This window comes from Saccopteryx bilineata, chromosome 1, assembly GCF_036850765.1.
Source record: "Saccopteryx bilineata isolate mSacBil1 chromosome 1, mSacBil1_pri_phased_curated, whole genome shotgun sequence".
Classification (NCBI taxonomy): domain Eukaryota; kingdom Metazoa; phylum Chordata; class Mammalia; order Chiroptera; family Emballonuridae; genus Saccopteryx; species Saccopteryx bilineata.
In genome coordinates, this window is record NC_089490.1 from 223,140,280 (window position 1) to 223,162,324 (window position 22,045).

Genomic DNA, 22,045 nt, shown 5'->3' on the forward strand with positions numbered 1-22,045 from the left:
ACCCTTTAAATATCTCCCACACGGTTTAATCTTTGCAACTTCCCTGGCCTCCATCTTACCTCGGGGCCAGGGAACCTTGCCGGGCGGGATGCGTGCTCTGTACTCAATAAAGCCGTTTACTATTCCACACTTTGTGGCTCTAGTCCCGTTCCTTCCTTCTCAGTGGGGAAAAATACCTTACAGCTTTTTTTGATTACGTAGTCCCTAATGGTATCTTCCTTTCCCAAACCCTTACTGAATATGTAATATGTTCTTTATAAACTTACTTCAGAAATGAACCAGAAAATATCTCAAAATACCTATAATCTAGTAGCAGACTGCTGCTACTAGATTATAAATTCTTCAAAGCCGAGGATTGTATCCTCTGTATGTGGATTAATGAAATGAACACAGCCTTCAAGGTTAGCATCTGCTGAAAATTTTGGCTCTGCCATGTGCCAGGTAAGTGGCCTCAAGCAAGTCACATGACCTCTCTCAGTGGCTTTAAAATGGAGAACATTGATTGTCACCTGGGAGGGTTGTTGCGAAGGTTAAATGAGATAACAAACATGAAAGGGCCTGGCCAATAGTAACACTCAAAGAAAGCTTGGTTTCCTTCCTTATTTCCTTCTTTTTTCCCCTCAGAACCAATAAAACCCTCAATAATAAACACTGTCTATATATTCATCAGAATTAGATTTCGTACAAGTATGTTTAAATTTATTTGTGGTAACTCCTCTAGGTTTCCAAATTGTGTTAGTTACATCATATGCACATGAGGTAGAAATTTCAAAACAGACCATGTGTGTGAGGGTGTTGTTGGGTGACTAGGGAAGGAAGATAAGGGAGGAGTCAGAGGTCAAAGGATTTAAGGATAATTCAGTGAAAGTAATTACTTGTAGGGTGTTCCTTTATTTAAGTATCTTTGGTTAAGTTATAGTTGATTGCTGACCATAGAAGTTGAGTGGGTTGGGGAAGGGAGGAGGCAGGAGAGAAGAAGAAAGAGGAAAAGGGAGGAATGGAAGAAGATAGAAATGGAGGCTGGGGGAAGGTTGGTTCCGCTGGGGTCTCCGTCCTATCCCTGTGCCACTGCTGTTAAGCTATTGACACTGGTCACCTCTTGCCTGTCTTCCCCTAAGAGCAGTCCCCATAACATCCTCCATCTTCCAAAAAAAGCAATAATCTCAAGAGAGAACCAATTTAATTTTCATTTCACCCCAATGCACGGTAACCAAGGGATCCTCTTGGAACAGCCAGAAATATACCTAAACCTTTTATCACTTTTATTAACAAAAAAAACTCCTGCCTGATCAGGCGGTCATGCAGTGGACAGAGCGTTGGATGGGACACGGAGAACCCAGGTTCGAAACCCTGAGGTCACCAGCTTGAGCGCGGGCTTATCTGGTTTGAGCAAGGCTCACCAGCTTGAGCCCAAGGTCACTGGCTTGAGCAATGGGTTATTCGGTCTGCCATAGCCTCCTCCACTCGGTCAGAGCACATATGAGAAAGCAATCAATGAACAACAAAGGAGCCACAACAAAGAATTGATGCTTCTCCTCTCTCTCCCTTCCTGTCTGTCTGTCCCTATCTGTCCCTCTCTCTGTCTCTGTCACAAAAGAACAAAAAAACTTCTGACTGAAGAAGGGGTCACAAGAGTCACAGGGACCTTCATCCACCTGAGAAGCTTTGCCCTCTGAAGGCCAGGGCTGAAGAATTTGGGCTGAACCCCATCCCTCTGAAGTCCATGTAGAGGTGCTGCCTGTGCAGTCACAGGGGGTCTTCCTTGTTGGTCAGAAGTGACCGTAGCATAGTGTAGGGGTCTGGTTCCTGTTATTTAGTTATAAGAAGGACTAGCCTGTACAGAGTAGAGTCCTTGGCATTATATAAAACTGGGATTTTTGCCCCCAGCCAAGCAATAGCAGCTGGGGGCAAAAATAGGTTCACTGTTGGAAATAGGTTCTACTTACAACTTGTCAGGCCAGTAACCAAACTCCAGTAGAGTCATTTCCACCCAGCCCAATATAAGTTAGTGGGATAGGGAACAACTGCTGCCTGCCATTCAACTCAATGAGTAGCTACTACTGAATGTCTTCTTACACCCATGCTTTTATTTGCATAGAATTTATTATTTTTTTAAAATTTTTCTGAAGTAAGAAGTAGGGAGGCAGACGGACAGACTCCTGCATGCACCCAACCAGAATCCTCCTGGCAAGCCCACCAGGGGGCGATGCTCTGCCCATCTGGGGCTTGCTACGTTGCAACTGGAGCCATTCTAGCACCTGAGGTGGAGGCCATGGAGCCATCCCCAGCACCCGGGCCAACTTTTGCTCCAGTGGAGCCTTGGCTGTGGAAGGGGAAGAGACTGTGTGCCCTGACTGGAAATCGAACCCAGGACTTCCACACGCCAGCCAACACTCTACCACTGAGCCAACCAGCCAGGGCTGCACAGCATTTTATAACTTACAAACCATGTTCACATATGTCATCTCATTTGATCCTCACCACAATCCCAAGACATAGTAACCTCATGTTTAAAGATAAGAAAAATAAAGATCAGAGAAGTTATGAGATTTTTTCAATGTCACACAGCCAGTAAAGTAGCAGAATCAAGACTCAAACTCAGGATTTCTGCTACCAAATTATAAATTCTTCAAAGCCAAGGGTTTTGTGGATTAATGAAATGGACAAAGGCTTCAAGCTTCACATCTATTAAAAATTCTAGCTCTGACTCCAAGTCTTCGGACTCCCCAAGTCTTTGGACTCCAAGTCCAGTGATCTCCCAGAACACCAGATCTTGTAATAAATGTTATAGGAAATTTTAAAAATGAGTACACACTCACTGTGCTCTAGAAGTTTATCATTGCTCTTGATTCTACATAAGTCCCTTAATAAGTTATATTCTGATTAATGCAGCCAAGGACGTCAAGATTGCAGTTAAACAGATTAGTTTCAGGGTAAATCAGGAAAGAGGGGGAGAGATCATGAACGATACTAAGGAAGACGCAGCTGCAATATATCTGAGCAGCTCACCTACAGTGCTATAACGAAAGAAGCAGTTAAAGAGTCAGTGTATCTAACAGGAAACTCAAATGATATACACATAAATTTATGTTTATAAAGAATGCACCTCTTATCAAACATAACTTTCTGTTTGCCTAAAATCTGATCATAATTGGGGGAGGGAAAGGGGGAGGACGACGCAGCAAATCTTTAAATGATTAAGTCCATAAAATGGTCTAAGAACCACTTGAAATAAAAACAGGGTTAGGAATTCTGTGTGTAACTGGACCTAACAGATGTACCAGTATATGTCAAAAGCAAATGAGTGAAACATTCAGGAGTAACAGAAGGAGGAAAAAAAAAGAATACTAAAAATAGATAGCATATAACATAGTTACAATTTTGGCAAGTGTTTAATTACTGATATATAATACATCAAAAAATACTAATTCATCTTCCTCTTGTGAAAAATGGAGAAAATCTGAAAATTTTCTGAGCAAGAAGATGGCATTTGCAAAGGAACTCTTTTTGGAAGACAACTCTAAATGAAATCTACTCATTGTTTGGATGCACTCCAGAGAGAATATATGAAGGCAAAGGATCAATGAGGAGGCTATCAGAATAATCCAGGGGGAACCGCTCAAGAACTGGCATGAAAACAGTGAGATTGGAAAGTGAGGAAAACTAGACAGTACCTTTCTGATTGGCTGATTGATTTATGGGGGAAAGAGAACTATTTGTCTACAGATGTACCCATTCTACTGCATGATATAACCAGATAGGTTCTTTTTTATTTATTTTTATTTATTTAATTTTTCTGAAGTTAGAAGCTGTAAGGCAGTCAGACAGACGCCTGCATGTGCCCGACTGGGATCCACCCGGCATGCCCACCAGGGGGTGATGCTCTGCCCATCTGGGGAATTGCTCCATTGTGGCCAGAGCCATTCTAGCACCTGAGGCAGAGGCCATGGAGCCGTCCTCAGTGCCTGGGCCAACTTTGCTCCAATGGAGCCTTGGCTGCGGGAGAAGAAAGAGACAGAGAGGAAGGAGAGGGGGAAGGTAGAGAAGCAGATGGGCACACTTACCAGGAATTGAACCCAGGACTTCTACATGCCGGGCTGATGCTCTACCACTGAGCCAACCAGCCAGGGCCGGTTCTTTTTTCTTTTTATCATTGGGACACCTAATAAACAAAAGTCTCCAATGGTTTTCAACAGGTTGCCATTAAAAATATACATCTGGTATTCAAGACCTTTTGCAATCTGATTAAAACTTATCTTATATTTCTACAACAAATTCTCTATTCATCTAGGATATTGCCCAGACAGTTCATAAAACAAGCTACTACTTCATTCCAAACTTCATATGTTTGCTCTGTTAACCTCACCGAGACTGTTTTTCCTTCTTTCAAAACCCTACATATCACCTATCTTTCCAGGCTCATGTTTAACCTCAGCTCATGAATAAATTCTTAGCTAGTCAACCTAGCGTACCCTTTACATATTCTCTCAATTTCTGCAGCATTTGTTCTCTTTAAAGTTCATTTGGCAGTTGATCTCATTTCCCTCCCACTGCTACATGTTGTATGTGATGTCTTCCAGAGTCAGTGACAAATTCCTATAGACAAACCTTGTATTGAATGCTCCTTTTAGTATCTAGTACTATTCTAATGACCAGTAAACTCTTGAAACCAAGCTATCCTGATCTCTCCTAATCCCTGTATATTTATATAGTATCAGGTTCTTCTAGATTACAGAGTTGTCATTCTAGATTGTATCATGTGTTATGTAAGACTAAGGATCAAGTCAGAGCTATTTCTCTATCCCAATGAACAGCCACAGTGCAAGCCCTCGTTGGAATCAACATATTTTTCTTCATGTTTATAATCTGAGTCTAATATTTATTCTTAGGTGAGGATTTTTTTTGATAGGTTTAAGCCCCATAATTTCCTTACTTTCTTCCAAACAGAACGAGAAAAATAAGTTAATGAGTAAATGTTTCACTTTTTCAATTGGTCTAAGAAATGCCAGCCTACCTATTTTTTTTAATGGGATTGAAAAAAGGTTTCAGGGAGGAAAGAGACATTGTCAAAATGAGCCAATATTTGCAACATGAATACAGTAGAATTCTAGGTAGTCCTTCTGTGTACACCTCTCTCTTCTATCCACTGAGCACAAGAAGGTTAAGCCCCAAGACAGCTCTCCACTGAGGAATCGTTTCTACTTTTGAGTTGGATTGAAACTGTCAAAATGTTTAAGACCATGACCATTGGGTAGACCAACTATTGTGCTCCAAGTACCTTTAAGACAGCTTTGTAACAGTGCTTATAGGAATGCTATATTATTTTTCAGTTAACATGTAGTATTTCCTGTGCAAAGATAACCTCAACCTATAATTAACAATTTACCAAACCAAAATTTTTATTAGAGACATATCTTGCTTTAAAAAAATTTTTTTTTACTTACATTTCTACAGCACTATTTTCAGAAGGCACCTTTACATATAGTTCATGTTTGACTCCCATGCCCCACGTTTGATCAGCCCCAAGGATGGTCAAATATTATTACCCACATTTCATAGGACTTGGAGAATTCTGGTGACAAACAGCATCTAGCAATTTAAGTGTTGAAACTTCTACCCAAACTCAAATCTCAAGGCTCTTAATCTAGGTAAAATGTCACAGAATGTGGGAGGGGAGGGGAATAACATTTTAAAATAACAGTAGAGAAATTTGATACTTAACTGCTACTATCTAGTAAAACAACCTTGAAAAGATCATTAAATTTCTAAAGGCTTCATTTTTCTCATCTAAAAATGGAAAAATATGGACTAGATGTTTTCAGATATTCACTTAAACATAGCCCTAACATGTAGGCACTAGGAGACAAAAGATAAACAACACTAAGCTCTCAAATAACTCACAGATTAGCAGATGAGACATCTGCATGAACAAGTTAACCAAGAAAAATATCTGAATTAAGTCTTAAAGAATGAAAAGAAAATGACCCAGGCAAACAAAGAACGGAAGGACATCCTAATCAGAGGGAACAACATAAACAAAGGCTCAGAGTAGAAAAGCCATGGAGTTTGCATGTAGGAATAATAAGTAGTTCAGCACAGAAGAAAGACAAGATCTTTTGCATGATATATTAAGAAACCTGGACTTTATCCACCAGGCAATGCAGACCCAGGGCAGGGCTTTCACAAGGGAATGGAGTACTTAAGATTTAATTTTAGAAAGATCACGTTGACAGTAATGTGAAGGAAGTACTATAAGCGGCAGAAACTAGAAGCAGAGTCTCTAGTTATGAATCTATTGTAGAGATAATGAGGGCTTGTTTTTGGGTGATTATAGGAAAGGACATAAGTTCAAGAAATAAGAAGCAAAATCAGCAGGACTAGAAATAAATTGGAAGTGGAGTGAAGATGCGTGTGGGGCAGGGGAGGCATGAAATGGACCCAGGTTCTGCTCAACAGAAATGAGATACTGAACAGAGGGAAGAACTCAAGGACAAAATTATCTTGAGTTCTGCTTGGGACATGTTCAATCTAAAACACATCTAGGTAGCAAATGTCCAGAAGTTAGGTGAACACAGTAACCTGCTGCTCAGGAGAAAGGCTTGCCCTGAAGATATGTAAGTGTGGGGAAAAGATGCATATAGGTAAGAACTGAAATGTTAGAAGTGAATAAGACACCTCTGCCCCAGGGAGAGGGTACTAAGTGAGAACAGTCCTTGGCCAGAACCCAGTTAGACACCAAAATGTACACAATCGGCAAACGAAGAACACCAGGGAAAGGAATTCCAGAGGGAAGAATGATGAGAGACCATCCCAGAAGGCAGTGGTGGTCACAACAGTCGGCACAGACCAGATGCATTCCAGGAAAAGGAGAACTAGACTATGTTTACTAGTCTTAGAAATGAAGTAGTTACTGGAGAACCTAGGAACTAAAAGTGATTTCAATCAAGCAAATAAGAGGGAAAGAGAGGGCAGTGGGTTGAGAAGTAGAAATGATGAATATAGACCATCTTTTTGGAAATCTTAAATCCAAAAGAAAGGAAGAAGAAACTTAATGAAGATTCAAAATATCAATTCCTCCCTGGCCGATGGTTCGGTTGGTTAGAATATTGTCCTAATACCCAAAGGTTACAGGTTCGATCCTCAGTCAGGGCACATGCAAGAACAGACTGATGTTTCTGTCTCTCTTTTTCCCTTCCTCTCTCTCTAAAATTAATAATAAAAAAATATTTTTTTTAAAAAAGCTCAATTCTAAATTCCTTCCAGGTCTCACTTTATTTTTCCATATTCATAGAAAGCCTATTTTCATAAAACTCCATTCAAACCCATACAGATTCAACTGAAGTAACATTTTTAATTATTAGGACAAACGGGCTACTCCTACTGCAGCTATCAATGGAATCTATGTGTATATCACATTTCCCAGTATACCTTAGAAACACCTTGTAAACTAGTCTCTTTTTTCATGTTAACAGGTAGTGGGCAGTAAGAAACTATTGGTGAAGTAATCCTCTCTTGTTCCAACTGTTCTTTCTTTTCATATCTCATAAATAAATACATTCTGTCACCCTCTACCTGGAATATTCTTCTCTCCTATTTTAAATTGTTTAACTCCTTTTCACTCTTCAAGGGCCTGCTCAATTTTACTCTCACAGAATCCCAGAAGATTAGAGACAAAAAAGGGCCTTACAGATTTATTGAACCAAGTGTTTTCACAATTCTGACAAAGAAACAAAAGACCAGAGTTTCAGAGAATGACCTGCCCAAGGTCATCCTCACGGCTTATGGCAAAGCAGAAATCTGAACTTCAACCAGTGCCCATGTTGCTACCCTATTCCCTCAGGCCATTGTTATTAGTAAAATATAAGACTGTAATAAATTGAGCTTTAAGAATAATCTATTTAAAATAAACTGGTATCTCTACCTATAAAAAGGCTAAAATAGTATCTCTAGGGTAAGATCCATGTTACTACACCTTCAAAAACCAAGGAGCTGGTCTACAACTTCACTAGTTAGTTTGGATCAACTACCTACAACTACTCGATTATCCAAGGAAAGAGTACAGATGTCGACTAATATTTATTTCGTGGGTGAGCTGACTGTCAGTCACTGAACAGGCTCTCTTCCCCAAGAGCAGAGCATATATGAAGCCTCTGCCAGTGGAACTGTTGGAGCAGATGTTGGCAGATTGTGACATACAGTATGTCTTTAAAACTTGTTGGGGTGTGAAATTTCATAAGGTCAAAAAATGCTGCATTTTGATCAGCAGATACAGGAGTTCTATACTTTTATAAATCAATAGCATTCACTAATGAAACAGAGAAGCTAAGAAACTAGGCTGGCTGTAGGCAGTGCGCGGTAATCTCTGCCACTGATGTGGAAGAGCCGGGTTCCTATCTCTTTAACTCAAATGCCTGTGCATATCTTTAGAATGAAAATATGTCAAATCAATACAAAATATAAGATATTGTTTTAATTGATGATAGGGTTTTAAAAATAATTTTCTACTGAAAGCTATAAATATCTAACAAGCATTTAGGTGGAGAAAAAGAATTTCCTTAACTAAAATCCATAAGTGTTCTCCCCCTTTCTTTTTTTAATAAAAAAACTCCCTAAGAATCCACTTATACAGAGAAGTTGTTTATTTTTTTCAAGTTAGTATCTTTATCATTCAAATGATTTTATAAATCCTTTGGTTTACTGATTTATCTTATTCTTTCAAAAATAAAAAGATAGTATCCAGCCTGATCAGGCAGTGGTGCAGTGCGTCGACTGGGATGCGGAGGACCCAGATTCGAGACCTTGAGGTCGCTGGTTTGAGTGCAGGCTCATCTGGTTTGAGCAAAAGCTCACCAGCTTGAACCCAAGGTCGCTGGCTTGAGCAAGGGGTCACTCGGTCTTTGTAGCCCCCTGGTCAAGGCACATATGAGAAAGCAATCAATGAACAACAACTAAGGTGCTGCAATGAAGAATGATGCTTTTCATCTCTCTCCCTTCTTGTCTGTCACAAAAATGAAAGAAAGAAAGAAAGAAAGAAAGAAAGAAAGAAAGAAAGAAAGGAAAAGAGAAAAGAGAAGAGAAGAGAAGAGAAGAGAAGAGAAGAGAAGAGAAAAGAAAAGAAAAGAAAAGAAAAGAAAAGAAAAGAAAAGAAAAGAAAAGAAAAGAAAAGAAAAGAAAAGAAAAGAAAAGAAAAGAAAAAAAATCCATGAAAAAGACTAGGGTTCTCTGTAATGGTAAAATGACTTTTATAACCTTCAAGGACTTCTGCTATCTTGGATTTTCTTGTTACTATTTTACTGTATTTATTATTATTATTTTTCTGTTTCAATCTTCCCTCCTATCTTTTCTGGATGTGACAATGGACAATATACAACCAAAATTAAGAACGATGTCTAGTTAAAGATTTTATAACAATGGTATAGACTTAAGCCATTAGGCAGGCTTATTTTAACTTAACACAACTTTAAAATGCTGCACTTCGGAATTAATGCAGAAAAATCCTGTCGCAGATTATGAGCCAGAAGTGTCTAGTCATAACACAGAAACTTGTCAGTAACATTAACATTGTCTTTCAGTTTATACTTTGTGCTATGTTCAAATAAATTTACAGTTTCTAAATAAGGTTTCATTAAAAAAATTTTTTTGTTAGGTATTTGTAAGGAAGAAAAATTTAACGACAAATAAAATCTCTCCTAAAAATAATTTCTAATGAAAAGCACTTATTTCTCATCAAACGATCAATCGGAAGAGCTAACATTATGACAGGAAACTGGTTAGAAATGCACTAAGTATCGCAACATCTTCAAACCATGGTCCCTCCAGCAACAAGGTCAAAGGGCTTTGTTTATATTTCGTACAGGAAAACGTGAGGTTCACATTTGGAGAACCATAGTAATCACATTCAAGGGCTAACTTGAAACAAGATTAAGCAATTCATTTTATAAGGCCACACATTATTGATCATCTATGCTAAGGAATTGAAATTCTGCCAAAGCTGAAAATATCTGCTATTAAATAGAAACCTAAACTTTTTCATAGGCTCCTCATATATACTAAGTCATCTGACACATAAGGTCACGCAAATAAATAAACACAAGGTGAAGCAACAATGATAATGAACTTACTTGCCACTGAAAAGTTGTTAAGGGGATAAGGTAAATCCACGTCTTGAGGCTTCTCTTTATATCCTATGAATGAGCCATCTGTCTTCAAAAGGAAATATCTTGGCCTCCAGTTTTTTATATATTCCCCTACATGAGGAAAGCATGCATGTTAATGCTAAGGGGGAAAAAAATGAACAGCAGCTTTTATGTGAAAATAAATTATGGTATAATAAATATATGTCCTACAACACTGGCCTCCAAAAATTTAGTTAGGCAATTTTCTTTTAACTTAGCTTACAAAAGGAAATACATAAGCCCACAATTAAGATTCAATCAAAACCCAAACATGTTTTGTTTTTAATGATTTCACACTTTGATAATTCATTTGCACCATTATTTCTTTGGAGAATCATTCATCTGAATACACATTTTGTTCAGTTTTTCATTTTTTATCAGATGGTTGTTAAGAGCATGTTTCCAGCCGTTTTTAAAAAGCCTCAGTAAATTACCCAGAGAGTAATGAGGGGTTTCTATGAAAAATACTTATCATAAGAGGTATATGAAATAGATGTTTCTCTTCTATGTACCATTGACTAATTGTGCCGCTTTTTCAAAATGCAAGAGGAGAGTCTATTTCATTGTTACATCTTGATCATAACTTGTTTAAACAGCATTTGACTGTTCTATACAGGCAAGTAACTTTCTATACAGTGTTGTAAATGAGTCAGGGAAATGGAAAAGCATGGGCTAGTAGAGCTTTAAAATCATATACACAGTCATACACACACAGATACAATACCTACAAGAGCACATGGTACAGTTCAAGCTTATAAGTCAGTAAATTTATCCGCCTTTCATATAAGCTATCACCTACCTACCAAAATACAAAATTTTAGCAACCAGATCACCATTTTCTTACCTCATAAAGAACTCTTGGTAATTTTAAACAACAGAGGTGCTCTATGGCACTACAAGAGCCAGGAGGTTATCTGGTCTCAACTTTCAGTTCTCTATTAGGTATTCAATCTCAAATACTTAATAAAAATTTGGAAATAGTTCAACTTTCCCTACAAATCAGCTTCTCTTGAACCCAGTTATCTAAGCTCAAACCTAACATCTGACTGTTCCCTTATAATAGCCTATCTGTAGCTAGGTCAATGCACCCTTCACAAATCTCTCTTATTTAGCCCAACCTCAACTGAACCTAACACTTTCCATTGGCCCTTCTGCTAATGTGCTGTGACTGCTCTCCATTCTGCTCACTGCCCCGCTTCTATCCCAATGCACCTGTCACCCCCAGATTAGTCATATATCACTTTTCTGCTCACAAATTCTGACTCCTTACTCATTCCTGATGAGTAAAAGTCTCTTAGCACAAAATGCAAGCTCCTACCTAACCTCACCCCAACATATATTTCAGATGTAGAACCATCCCTCTGAATCAGCAATTCTCAAACTTCTTACCCAGACCTCTTTACACCCACAAATACTACTGAGAACCACCCAGAATTTTTATGTAGATTACATGTTTACTGTATTAGAAACTGAAAACAAATTCTTTTACTACTTCTTTTTTAAATGACCATAAACTCATTACATGTAGCAAAGATTTTTCAAAGAAAATTGTATTTCTTAAAACAAAAACATTAGTGAGAAGAGTAGAACTGCTTTACATTTTTGCAAATGTCTTTAATGTTTAGCTTAATAGAAGTTAGCCAGATTCGCACATCTGCTTCCGCATTCAGTCGGTTGCAGTATGTTATTTTCACTGAACTATAGGGGGGAAATCTGGCTCAAACAGATATGTAGCCAAAAAAGGAAAGAGTATTCAGATAATTATGGATGTCTTTCTTTGATACTACACCAGCATTTGACAAGTGATAGTTCTCTAAAAGATTAATGGCAATGTGGAATTAGAAACCCTATTGATGAACTTTCTGTACTGGTCTGTGAAAATCCACTGGTCTATAGACACATTGAATAAATCTTTTACACTACGCATAATTTTGTAACATCACACATTGGTTTTTTAGAAAATAATGGTCCAGTGATCTTCAAAATATTGACACATTTCATTATATAATCACATTAACACTGCAAATCTCATCAGAAAAGTAAGCACTGGGAAGCTGTCAAGGCTCATGTTAGCAGATATGTTCTCCAAAACTTGAAGTTTTGCTTGAAAACTCGATCTCACAATTGGCAGTAAATATCAGTTCTTTCCTACAGTGATATGGTCCATGTGCCCAGCCTAGTGCCTACCACTGGATAGATGCTCAATAATTTACCAAAGGAACAAATACATGGAGACTATATATATAAACATCACCCCCTCCAAGTGTATGAGCACAGAAAAGAAACTTAAGAGGGAAAACATGATGCCTCTCCCACTTTGTTTTACTGAAAAAATATGGCCCTGATACTAAGAAACACATGCCACACTTATAAAACCAGAATGTTAACCTCACAGTCCCTATTTTTAAAAATAAAATAATTCCTTTCTTGATTATACTTATTAGTTTTATGTATTCCTATATAAAATTTAAAATCATTAGATATTCTCTAATTAGAGATAAACTATTTAGATTTTAAATGCTATTGTAGAATAGTAATGTTTATATTGGTATAAGATACTATAAATCTATTGAGCTAGATAAAAATAGTTTAATAATTTTACCAAAGATAAAATTAAAACCAATTCATTTAAAAAATTTAAAAGTAGAAAAAAATGGGATAACACCATTTCTTTTCATTTTATAAAAGTACTGAATATCCTTAATCAAGAAGTGTGAAATTTTGAAAAAATGAAAATCAAGTTTTCATTTTTACAAATAATTTCCTGTCAGCCGTTATGTATTTACATGCTCAAATGGAAGACACACAATATCACCACATAAAACTTTTATCTTAATTAAACAAATCTTCAGAAATTTAATATATTTTATGTGATCTGTAGAAGGATTCCAGTTGTTAAAACATTCTTTAAAATAAATCTGTTATTCATCCCCGACATATAATACTGTACATTATTCCAAGAAAAATACCCGGAAAAGAAAAATCTCAGTGTTTTTGCTTTTGAGTAAAAATGTTGGCCTTTGAAAGCATTCTTAATTTCCCCAGTTAAGTAAAAATAATTTGGGTCCCAGGCTTAATTTTTAATAACAACCTGAGATGAGAGATGGTATGAGTTTAAATTCACACTCACTTTCCACCTTAAATATTTTGATAGAATACTCAATTAGATCATCTTTATTAGAGATGATATGCATTCAACTGAGTATTAGCCAACATTAACACTGCTCACTTCCTACTGTTCACCTAATTTCAAATTACATTTCTATTTAACAATCTTCCATCTAAATTAATCCTCACATACTATAGACCTTATTTCAATAACATTTTACTGAGAATCACATTTGGACTTTTAAAATTAAATTCACAGGGGTGACATCAGTTAATAAAACTATATAGGTTTTAAGTGTACAATTCTATGATACATTAGCTATTAGGGAAATGCAAATCAAAACTACAATGAGACACAACTCACACCTGTTAGAACGTGACAAGTAATAAGTGCTGGAGAAGCTGCGGAGAAAAAGGAACCCTCATTCACTGCTTGTGGGAATGAATACTGGTACAGTATTGGAAAAATACTGGTACAGTATGGAAAATAGTAGAGAGATTCCTCCAAATATTAAAAATACAGTTACCTTTGGACTTTTTAAATGTTGAAGTCATCAGGAAGTGCCAAAGCAGGAGCTATAGCAACAAATGTCTATGGACTAAAAATGGGCTGATTAAAATGTTTAAAAGATCTTACATCTAGAATAACCAGGGAATGTCTACATTTGTTCAGACATACAAATGGAAAAAAGATCCTTAGGAAAAATTCAGCTTGTGTGTTCATGAATGAATTACGTTGATGAAGATTTGGTTCCGTTCTAAGGCTAGGTTGTGTTCCAGAATCTGGTCCTAACTGTAGCTTCACGAGAAGTAGAATGTTAGATGTGCCGGGAGTCCATACAGGCTAAGAACAATGCAAAATACCCATCCACCTACTGGAGGTCTGGCCTCAATGGCCATAGGCCCCACTAAACACACAATTAGGTACAGTAACTGATCTATGAAAATAGTAACAGACACAATCCAATTGAAAAGACATCTAGACAGCATAGCCCTCTTTTCCTCAAATCCCATAAAACCATGATCATTTAGAATTCAATCAGACAAAACATTTAAGTTTCACTTTTAAAAATATGCTATTTTCCTAGGATAAAATGTAAGGAAAATGAAAGATGCTAATGACCAATGGTTATAATGCAAACTAAAATTCTTATTTTTGTAACTGACACAGACAATACAGCATTGTAAATTACCAATGGCCATTCATACTTGCTATAACATAGGCTCCAAAATCTAATCTCTCCCTAAGGAAGAGGGTGAAAGCACCCCTACATGTATGTCTGGAAAAGGCATTATTGTTTTGATTTATCATAAAGATGAAACAATTATAAACTTAGCTAAGAATATTGGGTTTTTATATATTTTATTCCATGTTTAATCATAATCCAAGTTTTCAAAATGTATTTTTAGTGCTTATCATCTCTGAGGGGAAAAACTGAATAGATGATATCCATATTTAATGCATCTATTAATAAAAATAAGTACTCGCCCTTCATTACTTACAGAGAGAGGGAGCCAATGGCATTTAAGCATAAAGGGAAATCACTGTGATAAGGCTGGTGGCCACATTTTTAAAACAAAAGAAACTTGATCTAAAATGCTATGCTGTTTAACATAAGTTCTAACAAATTGCTGTGGTCAGTACAGGGTCAACACTCTTCTCAAAGGAGGCCTTGGTTCTCTTCCTACTCCCCACATCATAAAATCCTCTAGGTAAAGCAAAGCAATGCTTTAGAGCATGAATTCCAGAGCCATAGACCGTGACTTCGAATCCTGACTCTTCTCGTGTTTATTAGCTGTAGGAACTTAACCTCTTTCCTCCTCAGCTTCCTCATCTGTAAAAGGAGAATCATTATAGTACCTACCTGTCTGGTATGTATAAGAACATAATATAAAAAGCGCTTAACACACTACCTGGCACATAGCAAGTGTTAGATTATGTTAGTATTAAATGGAGCCATTATCACTTACGGTAATACCATTTATAATCCATCTCGAACCTCACATTACTCAGGACTTACATAAATGGACAACAGGCAACAATCAGTAATAAACTTACTCCATCAGGAAAAAAAAGTCTCATTACCTAGTGTCAGGAATCCAAAAAAATAAAAAAGCTACCCAATATCAAAACATAGTACTAATTTATTACTTTTACTTCTGTTTTTAAGATACAGGTAGGGTATCAGAGGAGTAACTACTATTCCAAAGAAAAGAACAAAAGCCTAGGTCTCTCTAAACTGTTTTTAATAAATAGTATACACAGAGTATGCAGTACTGTGAAAATTTAAATATTTTAAATTTCCCAAGAAGGACTCTAAACCAAAAAATGGCAGCTTTCAGTAAAAATTAATTCATATGACTTTAAGAAACCATTAGTCTTGCCCTGGTAGGACAGTTCTGTTAGTTAGAGCATCCTTCTGAAGTGCTGAAGTTACCGGTCCGATCCCCAGTTAGGGCACATGCAGGAACAGATCAATGTTCCTGTCTCTTTCTCTCCCTCTACCCCCTTTCCTCTCTCTCTAAAAAATGAATAAATAAAAATAAATTTTAAAAAAAGAAACCAATAGTCTTAAGTAAATGTCTTCATGGGTGAATTTTTACCTAAGACAAAAAAAAAGTTTAACATTAATTTCAATACAAAATCTATTCAACTTCATGGTTCACAATATAGTAAAAATTTAGTTGCTTGTTGACGGATACCAACTAAATTTACACAGAAGAACTACTAAAAAATATATAGCAGAATAGTTATCCACTAGTGGGTTTTCATAAGTATTAGCACCATAAGCAAATAAATACTGATTATATAATTCATAATAGAGTGCTACATCTTAAATATCTTAAAGCCAAATATAGTTACTGAATACATGAAAAATATAATACAACATTTGCAATCTTTGAAATTGCTTGTTAAAGTTTTATATAGATCGCAATACCATATTTTCCAATTAGTTCTTCTTTTATTGGATTCGTTGGGGAGAAAATGCTTCACAAAACCATACAGGTTTCAAGTGTACAACTCAACAAGAGCATCTGCACACTGCATCGTGTGCCCATGGCCCCATGCAAAGTCTCTTCCCATTCCAATGTACCCCTCCTTTGAGCACTTCCCATTAGTTCTAAGTAAAAGCCCTGTTAATGTCTCTCAGGGAGAAAAAGAAATATATTTCTTGCTGAAATTACCATCATCCTCTTTTATGTATGTCTTGAAAATAATGCTAAAGAATTTTTTTATATTATCTATACTGCAATAAACAGCATAACATTAATTTTTCAATTGCACAGGGACAATTTGAAATATATACCTTTTTAAAAAAAGGAAAACTCTTTTGCATATTGTTGGTGCTTACTAAGTATGCAGTGATTGGATTTTCCAGCTCCTGCAAACTTAAATTTGGGGGTTATCATCTCCCTTTCATGAAGTCCTTTCCAGTATGTCTACTCCCTGTCCTTGGGTAAACGAAATGTGTTAAGTCCTACAGCACCACCTACTGTAATCTCTTTGACCAACTGCCATCAACCAGCCTCGGCGGTGTGCTGACTCTGAAAAATGGCGGATGGCTACACCACCTACCAAAGTGTTTCAGGCTCCTTGCCTGGCTTGCTCATTTTAAAGGACTGCTCAGTGAAAGTCACAGATCTAAAAATAAGGTTCTATAAACATCTGTATTTTAGAATCCAGAAGCATAGGCTTCTAACAGATTCACCCATTCAAAAATACTTAGTGTCAAAATATGTATGAGCGCTGGGGATACGACGATGAATGACACTGGCATAGGACCTGCCCTCATGGGGCCAGAGCGCGAAGTAGAGTGGGTAGTTTGAGACTCGAGAACTGGAGAAAAGTGTATGGCTGGAGCAATGAAAATTCAAAATGAACATTTCTCCCAGTTTTTTAGTCATTCTTAGTGATCTGGGAAGTCATACTGAGAAATGGCAATATCTCCTATGCCCTGGCATTTCCAAATAGCATCTTCTGTGCCTTAAGAAAAGGGTGAGCAGTGATATTTGTTGTCTGACGCACGGCTGTGGGCGAAGGCACTGGGAGGGGCATCAGCATATGATCCTTCAATATTTCATGAAAGAACTGGCTTGCTGTTGTGTTGATTCCAAGATGAGGCACTGCCCAGCCTCTTCTTTGAAGCCTCTTGACAATACAATCAGACGCATGGCAGGATAGTTTATAGAGCTACTTTCATCTACATAACATATAACACACCTCAGCCTTTCAAGTTGCAAAGTACTGCCCATGCTTGCCCTTTTTCTCTCGTGATTTTCTACATAGGATTGATTAAAGAGCTCATGCTCATGCTGCAAAACACTCAAGTCTTGATGATTTCACCCAGCTTGTCTGGCTATCACGTAAGGTCACTGAGCAATTTGTCTCCTCTGCGCTGGCCAGTGCTGCCACCGCAACTGGCCAGATGGAAGGAGTTTACAATTTTGGTGATTTCGCGTTGTGCTTCCAAGATGCCTTAAAAGCTCTCCAGATGTACCCACATTCCTATGCGTTATCACATATGCTCCTTCATGATTATTTTGAAAAGTATATTATAGTCAAAGAAATTTTTTTTCCACTGCATAATGCATGAACTTGTCATTTTTATATTAAGAATAGTTTTCATATCTACTTCCTAAGGAAGGCTGGGGTTCACGTTTTGCTTTGAAGTTGAGGCAATGATGAGAACAGTACCTGTGTTTCAGTGCCAGCTGCTTTAAGATCTCAGAAGGGCTGGTCTGGAAGGACTTGGTCTACTTTGTAATTTTCTGTTGTTACCCAGAGAATGGCACAGTTGCCATGTCTATCTTTAAGCATTCTGGGATTTGGTCATGGTATTCCGTAAATTAGTCGATCAACTTCTGGTTTCCTTTGTTTTTAGGAAATACTGCCTTTTAGACCAAAAATGGGAAACACGACTTTTTAAAACATAAAACACTAATAGAGTTACAGTATTAAGTTTTATTGTGAGAGAAATCCAAGTGGAGGAAGGGAAAGAGAGAGAGAAAGAGAGAAAGAAAGAGAGAGAACAACACATCCATACAAACTAGCCAAAAGAAAAATTGTATCTTGGCAATTTAATGAAGAATAAAGCGTGAGATTAGTTTACATAGCAGTAGATATGTTGTGGAGAATTACTCAATCTGTACTCAGCTTCCTGCTGGGTTAAATGTGAGCTAAATTATTATTTTGCTTACATTGACGCCCTTGTAGACTGTGAAAGCAAAGCTTTCTTTTTAATCTGCTTTCTGCATTAGAGCAAAGTCTCCGACTCTACACTTTGCATTAAACACACAGCCGTTCCTACATTATTTTAACAAAGAAGCTAGGGCCACAGATTTTTGACTATTGTAAAGAACTAAGTCAATTTAAAAAGATAATTTCATTGGAAAATTTACAACTTCCACACTGAAAATATTTTCCATTTCACCATGTGTATTCTCTACATATATAAATCAATAGAATTAGTATCCAGTATTATATATAACATTGTAGCAAAGAGCCTTAATTAACATTAGATATGGAAGCAGCAGCAGCCAGTCACTAACACAAACCCGCTCACCACGTGTCTCAGCACCTACGGCAGTGCTGTCACCTGGTGGACAGGATGTACAATACCAGTGTCTCCCTAGGTCAGCGATGGGATGTGGCAGACAGGCTTTGGCCTGGCTCATTAGGAGCAGGCCTATGCCATTTGGAAAAACCCTCAGGTGATTTAACCCTCCCGCCCATCTATTAAAATCATTGCCTTATAGAATAAAAGTCAACAAGATGGAATAGGGTTTCATCTTAGACTCTCACCAATGGAGTGTCTCCTAGATAAACTTTCAGCAGCCTGGAACCCAGAATGGCACTGCATCAAACCACAAACTCTGTCACTCTGCAGGTGCATCCCTGGCCACCTCTCCTGCGCGTTTCCCAGGCGACAGGCTCACATAGACACAGCCCGGTGTGTGCGTGGTGGAAAGGAGAAGTGAGCACAAGGCAAAGACATGTATGTATGAGCAAAGCACTGCGCTCAGGCTGTCCCCGGGAGGCCTCCCCACAGCACATGGAAAGACTGCTACTACTACAGGCTCCTTGTCCTACAGAGGTGCTGGGACATTGGCAACAAGGACAAAGTTGAGATTTGAAAGAGAGCTACTGAAATCAATAAAATCCTGCGCTGCCACACTGCTCAAGCTTCCAAAAAGAAGCAGCCCATCTATTACAGTGATCAGGACACAGCTCTGGGGCCTAGAGGCCAAAGGCCAACCCTGCCCGCACTCGCTGAGTGCCTTTGGGCATGTCACATCATCTCTCTGTGTCTTGGCTTCCTCTTCTAGAAAATGGGGACAGAAATAGTGAAAAAGAAATAAATTACAACATCTGGTTCATAGAAAGCCTTATACAACCATTGGTTAAGTGAATAAACACCTTAAAATATGGCTAGTCAGAAAGGGTTTATTGAGTGCCTAATGCATACAACATATTAAACTACACAAAAGTAAATTGAGTGTTTGAAACAAAATATAATTCATTAATTTTGCTGGTCCAGATAATCACAGCTCCATATTAGTCAAGTAAAGTCAGTGCTGTTTTTTTGTGGATAGAATTCCAAGTTCTGTTATTTACTTTGCCAAGATCCTATTTTCATCCTCCATTATTACTGATGATGAATTACATATCATTCATGTGCACCGAATTAAAATCTTCTGTTAAAAATTGATAATGCTGTCACAGAAATCAAGTCTTTCTTAATTCAACATCAAATCAATCGAGGGTGAAATACTCAGCACTCCATTGGATTTGGCTACTAAATGTCTCAAGGTTCCTTTCAAAGTATCTCATAAAAAAGTTACTATAGAGGATGACGTCAGAGTAATGGCGGGGTAGGAAGCGATACCGATAAATCTTCCCCAAAACTCAACAAGATCTTCAACCAGAAACAGAAAAACCTATACTTGGAGCTTCCAGATGCTTCACAATACACCCAAAGGTATGATTGAGTGAAAAATTGGCTAAATATATAACCAAACCCCGAAGGAAATAGGGAGTAAGAAATGCTCCTCCTTCCTCACTAACCTAAACAGGGCGGCTTTCTCTAGTAACTGTGAATATAGAAACTGAGGCGGGCAAAGGGGGTGAATAGATCCAGGCCGCCGCAGCACAAACGGCCGAACCAGGCTGTGGTACAGAGATCCAAGCCGAGGAAAATCTGATCCTGTGGCAACCCGGGCAATACAAGCTAACACTTGTGCCAAACCCAAACAAAGAAAGAAAAGCAGAGCGGCCATTTTACCCGGTCTCCTGGTCGGTGCGCAGTTAGTGGGCGAGAATTTCTTCCTGGGAAAGCCACGCACGGGAGGGAGTGAGAACTAATTCCAACGGTGGAGATTTTCCGTGCTGGAGGGTGTTTCACTCAGAGGGAACCGCGGCCGGCCTCATATCCTGGTTTGCACGCGCAGATAGGTAGTGAGCAATTCCTCCGAGTGCCTCGGCAGTGCGAGCCCGTGTTATCGCACAGAGGGGCAGAGTCAGGGGCCTTTGTGTGGGCCAAAGCGGAATCTTGAGCCGCCCCAGCGCCTTGCAAAAGCCGCGCACGGGGACGGAGCGAGACTCAATTCCAACGTGGAGATTTTCCGTGCTGGAGGGTGTTTCACTCAGAGGGAACCGCGGCCGGCCTCATATCCTGGTTTGCGCGCGCAGATAAGGAGTGAACAATTCCTCCGAGTGCCTCGGCAGTGCGCGCCCGTGTTATCACACAGAGGGGCAGAGTCAGGGGCCTTTGTGTGGGCCAAAGCGGAATCTCGAGCCGCCCCAGCGCCTTGCAAAAGCCGCGCACGGAGACGGAGTGAGACTCAATTCCAACGCTACAACTTTTCCCTGCGGTTGGGGGTTTCACTCAGAGCGTGAGACTGCTGGCCGGATATCCTGGTCGCAGACAGTGAGTGAGAGTTTCCTCCAAGCGCCCCGGAAGTGGGCGCCCACTTGTGTTACCGGACAGAGTGGCAAAGCCAGAGGTCTTTGAGTGGGCAGAAAGCCCGCCTGATTATGCTAGCAGCTCTGACTGACTGAGCCTTACCCAGAGCCCTGTGCTGAGTGGAAATAGAGTGGGGAGTTGCCAGCTCTTTGAGCCTCTTACTATCCAGGCAGAGGCAGCAGCAACCCCATAGCTGGATTATCAGGCTACTAATTCAGGAAGGAAAGACTAGGAAAAAGGCTCCAGGAACACGGACTCTCTCACTGTCGGAGCCTATAAATGCTATTGAGCTTCGACTGCCAACGAGACTAAAGCACAATACATGACATTGCCATAGAGACTTATCAACTGCAAACCTCTACCTGAGCATGCCAAAGGGGCAGAACCCGGGGTACAGAGTCACCGACCAGGAAGAGGGAGAGAAAAGAAAAAGCAAGAAGATAACCTCTCAAAATCAAGAATAATCTGCAGACTTTATAACCTATCCCATTTTATTATATTTGTTCGTTTGTTTCTCTTATCTTCATTCTTGATACTTTTTTTTCCTCCTCCAATTTGGCCAATTAACTCTCTACCGGTCTTACTCTCTCCTCTCCTTGAACTACACTACCCATAAGTGTTACATCGCCCATTATCTTTTCTCTTCTCTTCCTTTCTCTCTATGAGGGTTGCACTCCAAAACCCTTAACTCTCTCTCTCTCTCTCTCCTTTCTTTTTTCTTCTTTTAGTGGTTCCCTCTTTTTTTCTCTCTCTCTCTTTCTTTTCTCCCTCTATATTAGTTTCTTCCTTTCTCCTTTA

At 38.6% G+C, this 22,045-nt stretch overlaps 1 protein-coding gene across 12 annotated transcripts in view; it reads right to left on the reverse strand.

Annotated features, from left to right (window-relative positions):
* AKT3 (AKT serine/threonine kinase 3) overlaps positions 1-22,045 on the reverse strand; it is a 363,939-nt gene that overhangs the window by 204,790 nt on the left and 137,104 nt on the right. For 11 of the 12 annotated variants that reach the window (XM_066236840.1, XM_066236795.1, XM_066236763.1 and 8 more), the window contains one exon: positions 10,122-10,247. The exons of the other annotated variant lie outside the window; for it this stretch is intronic. In XM_066236840.1, coding sequence (XP_066092937.1) covers positions 10,122-10,247 — 126 coding nt within the window. The remainder of the gene's footprint in view (positions 1-10,121; positions 10,248-22,045) is intronic. 12 annotated transcript variants of the gene reach the window in all.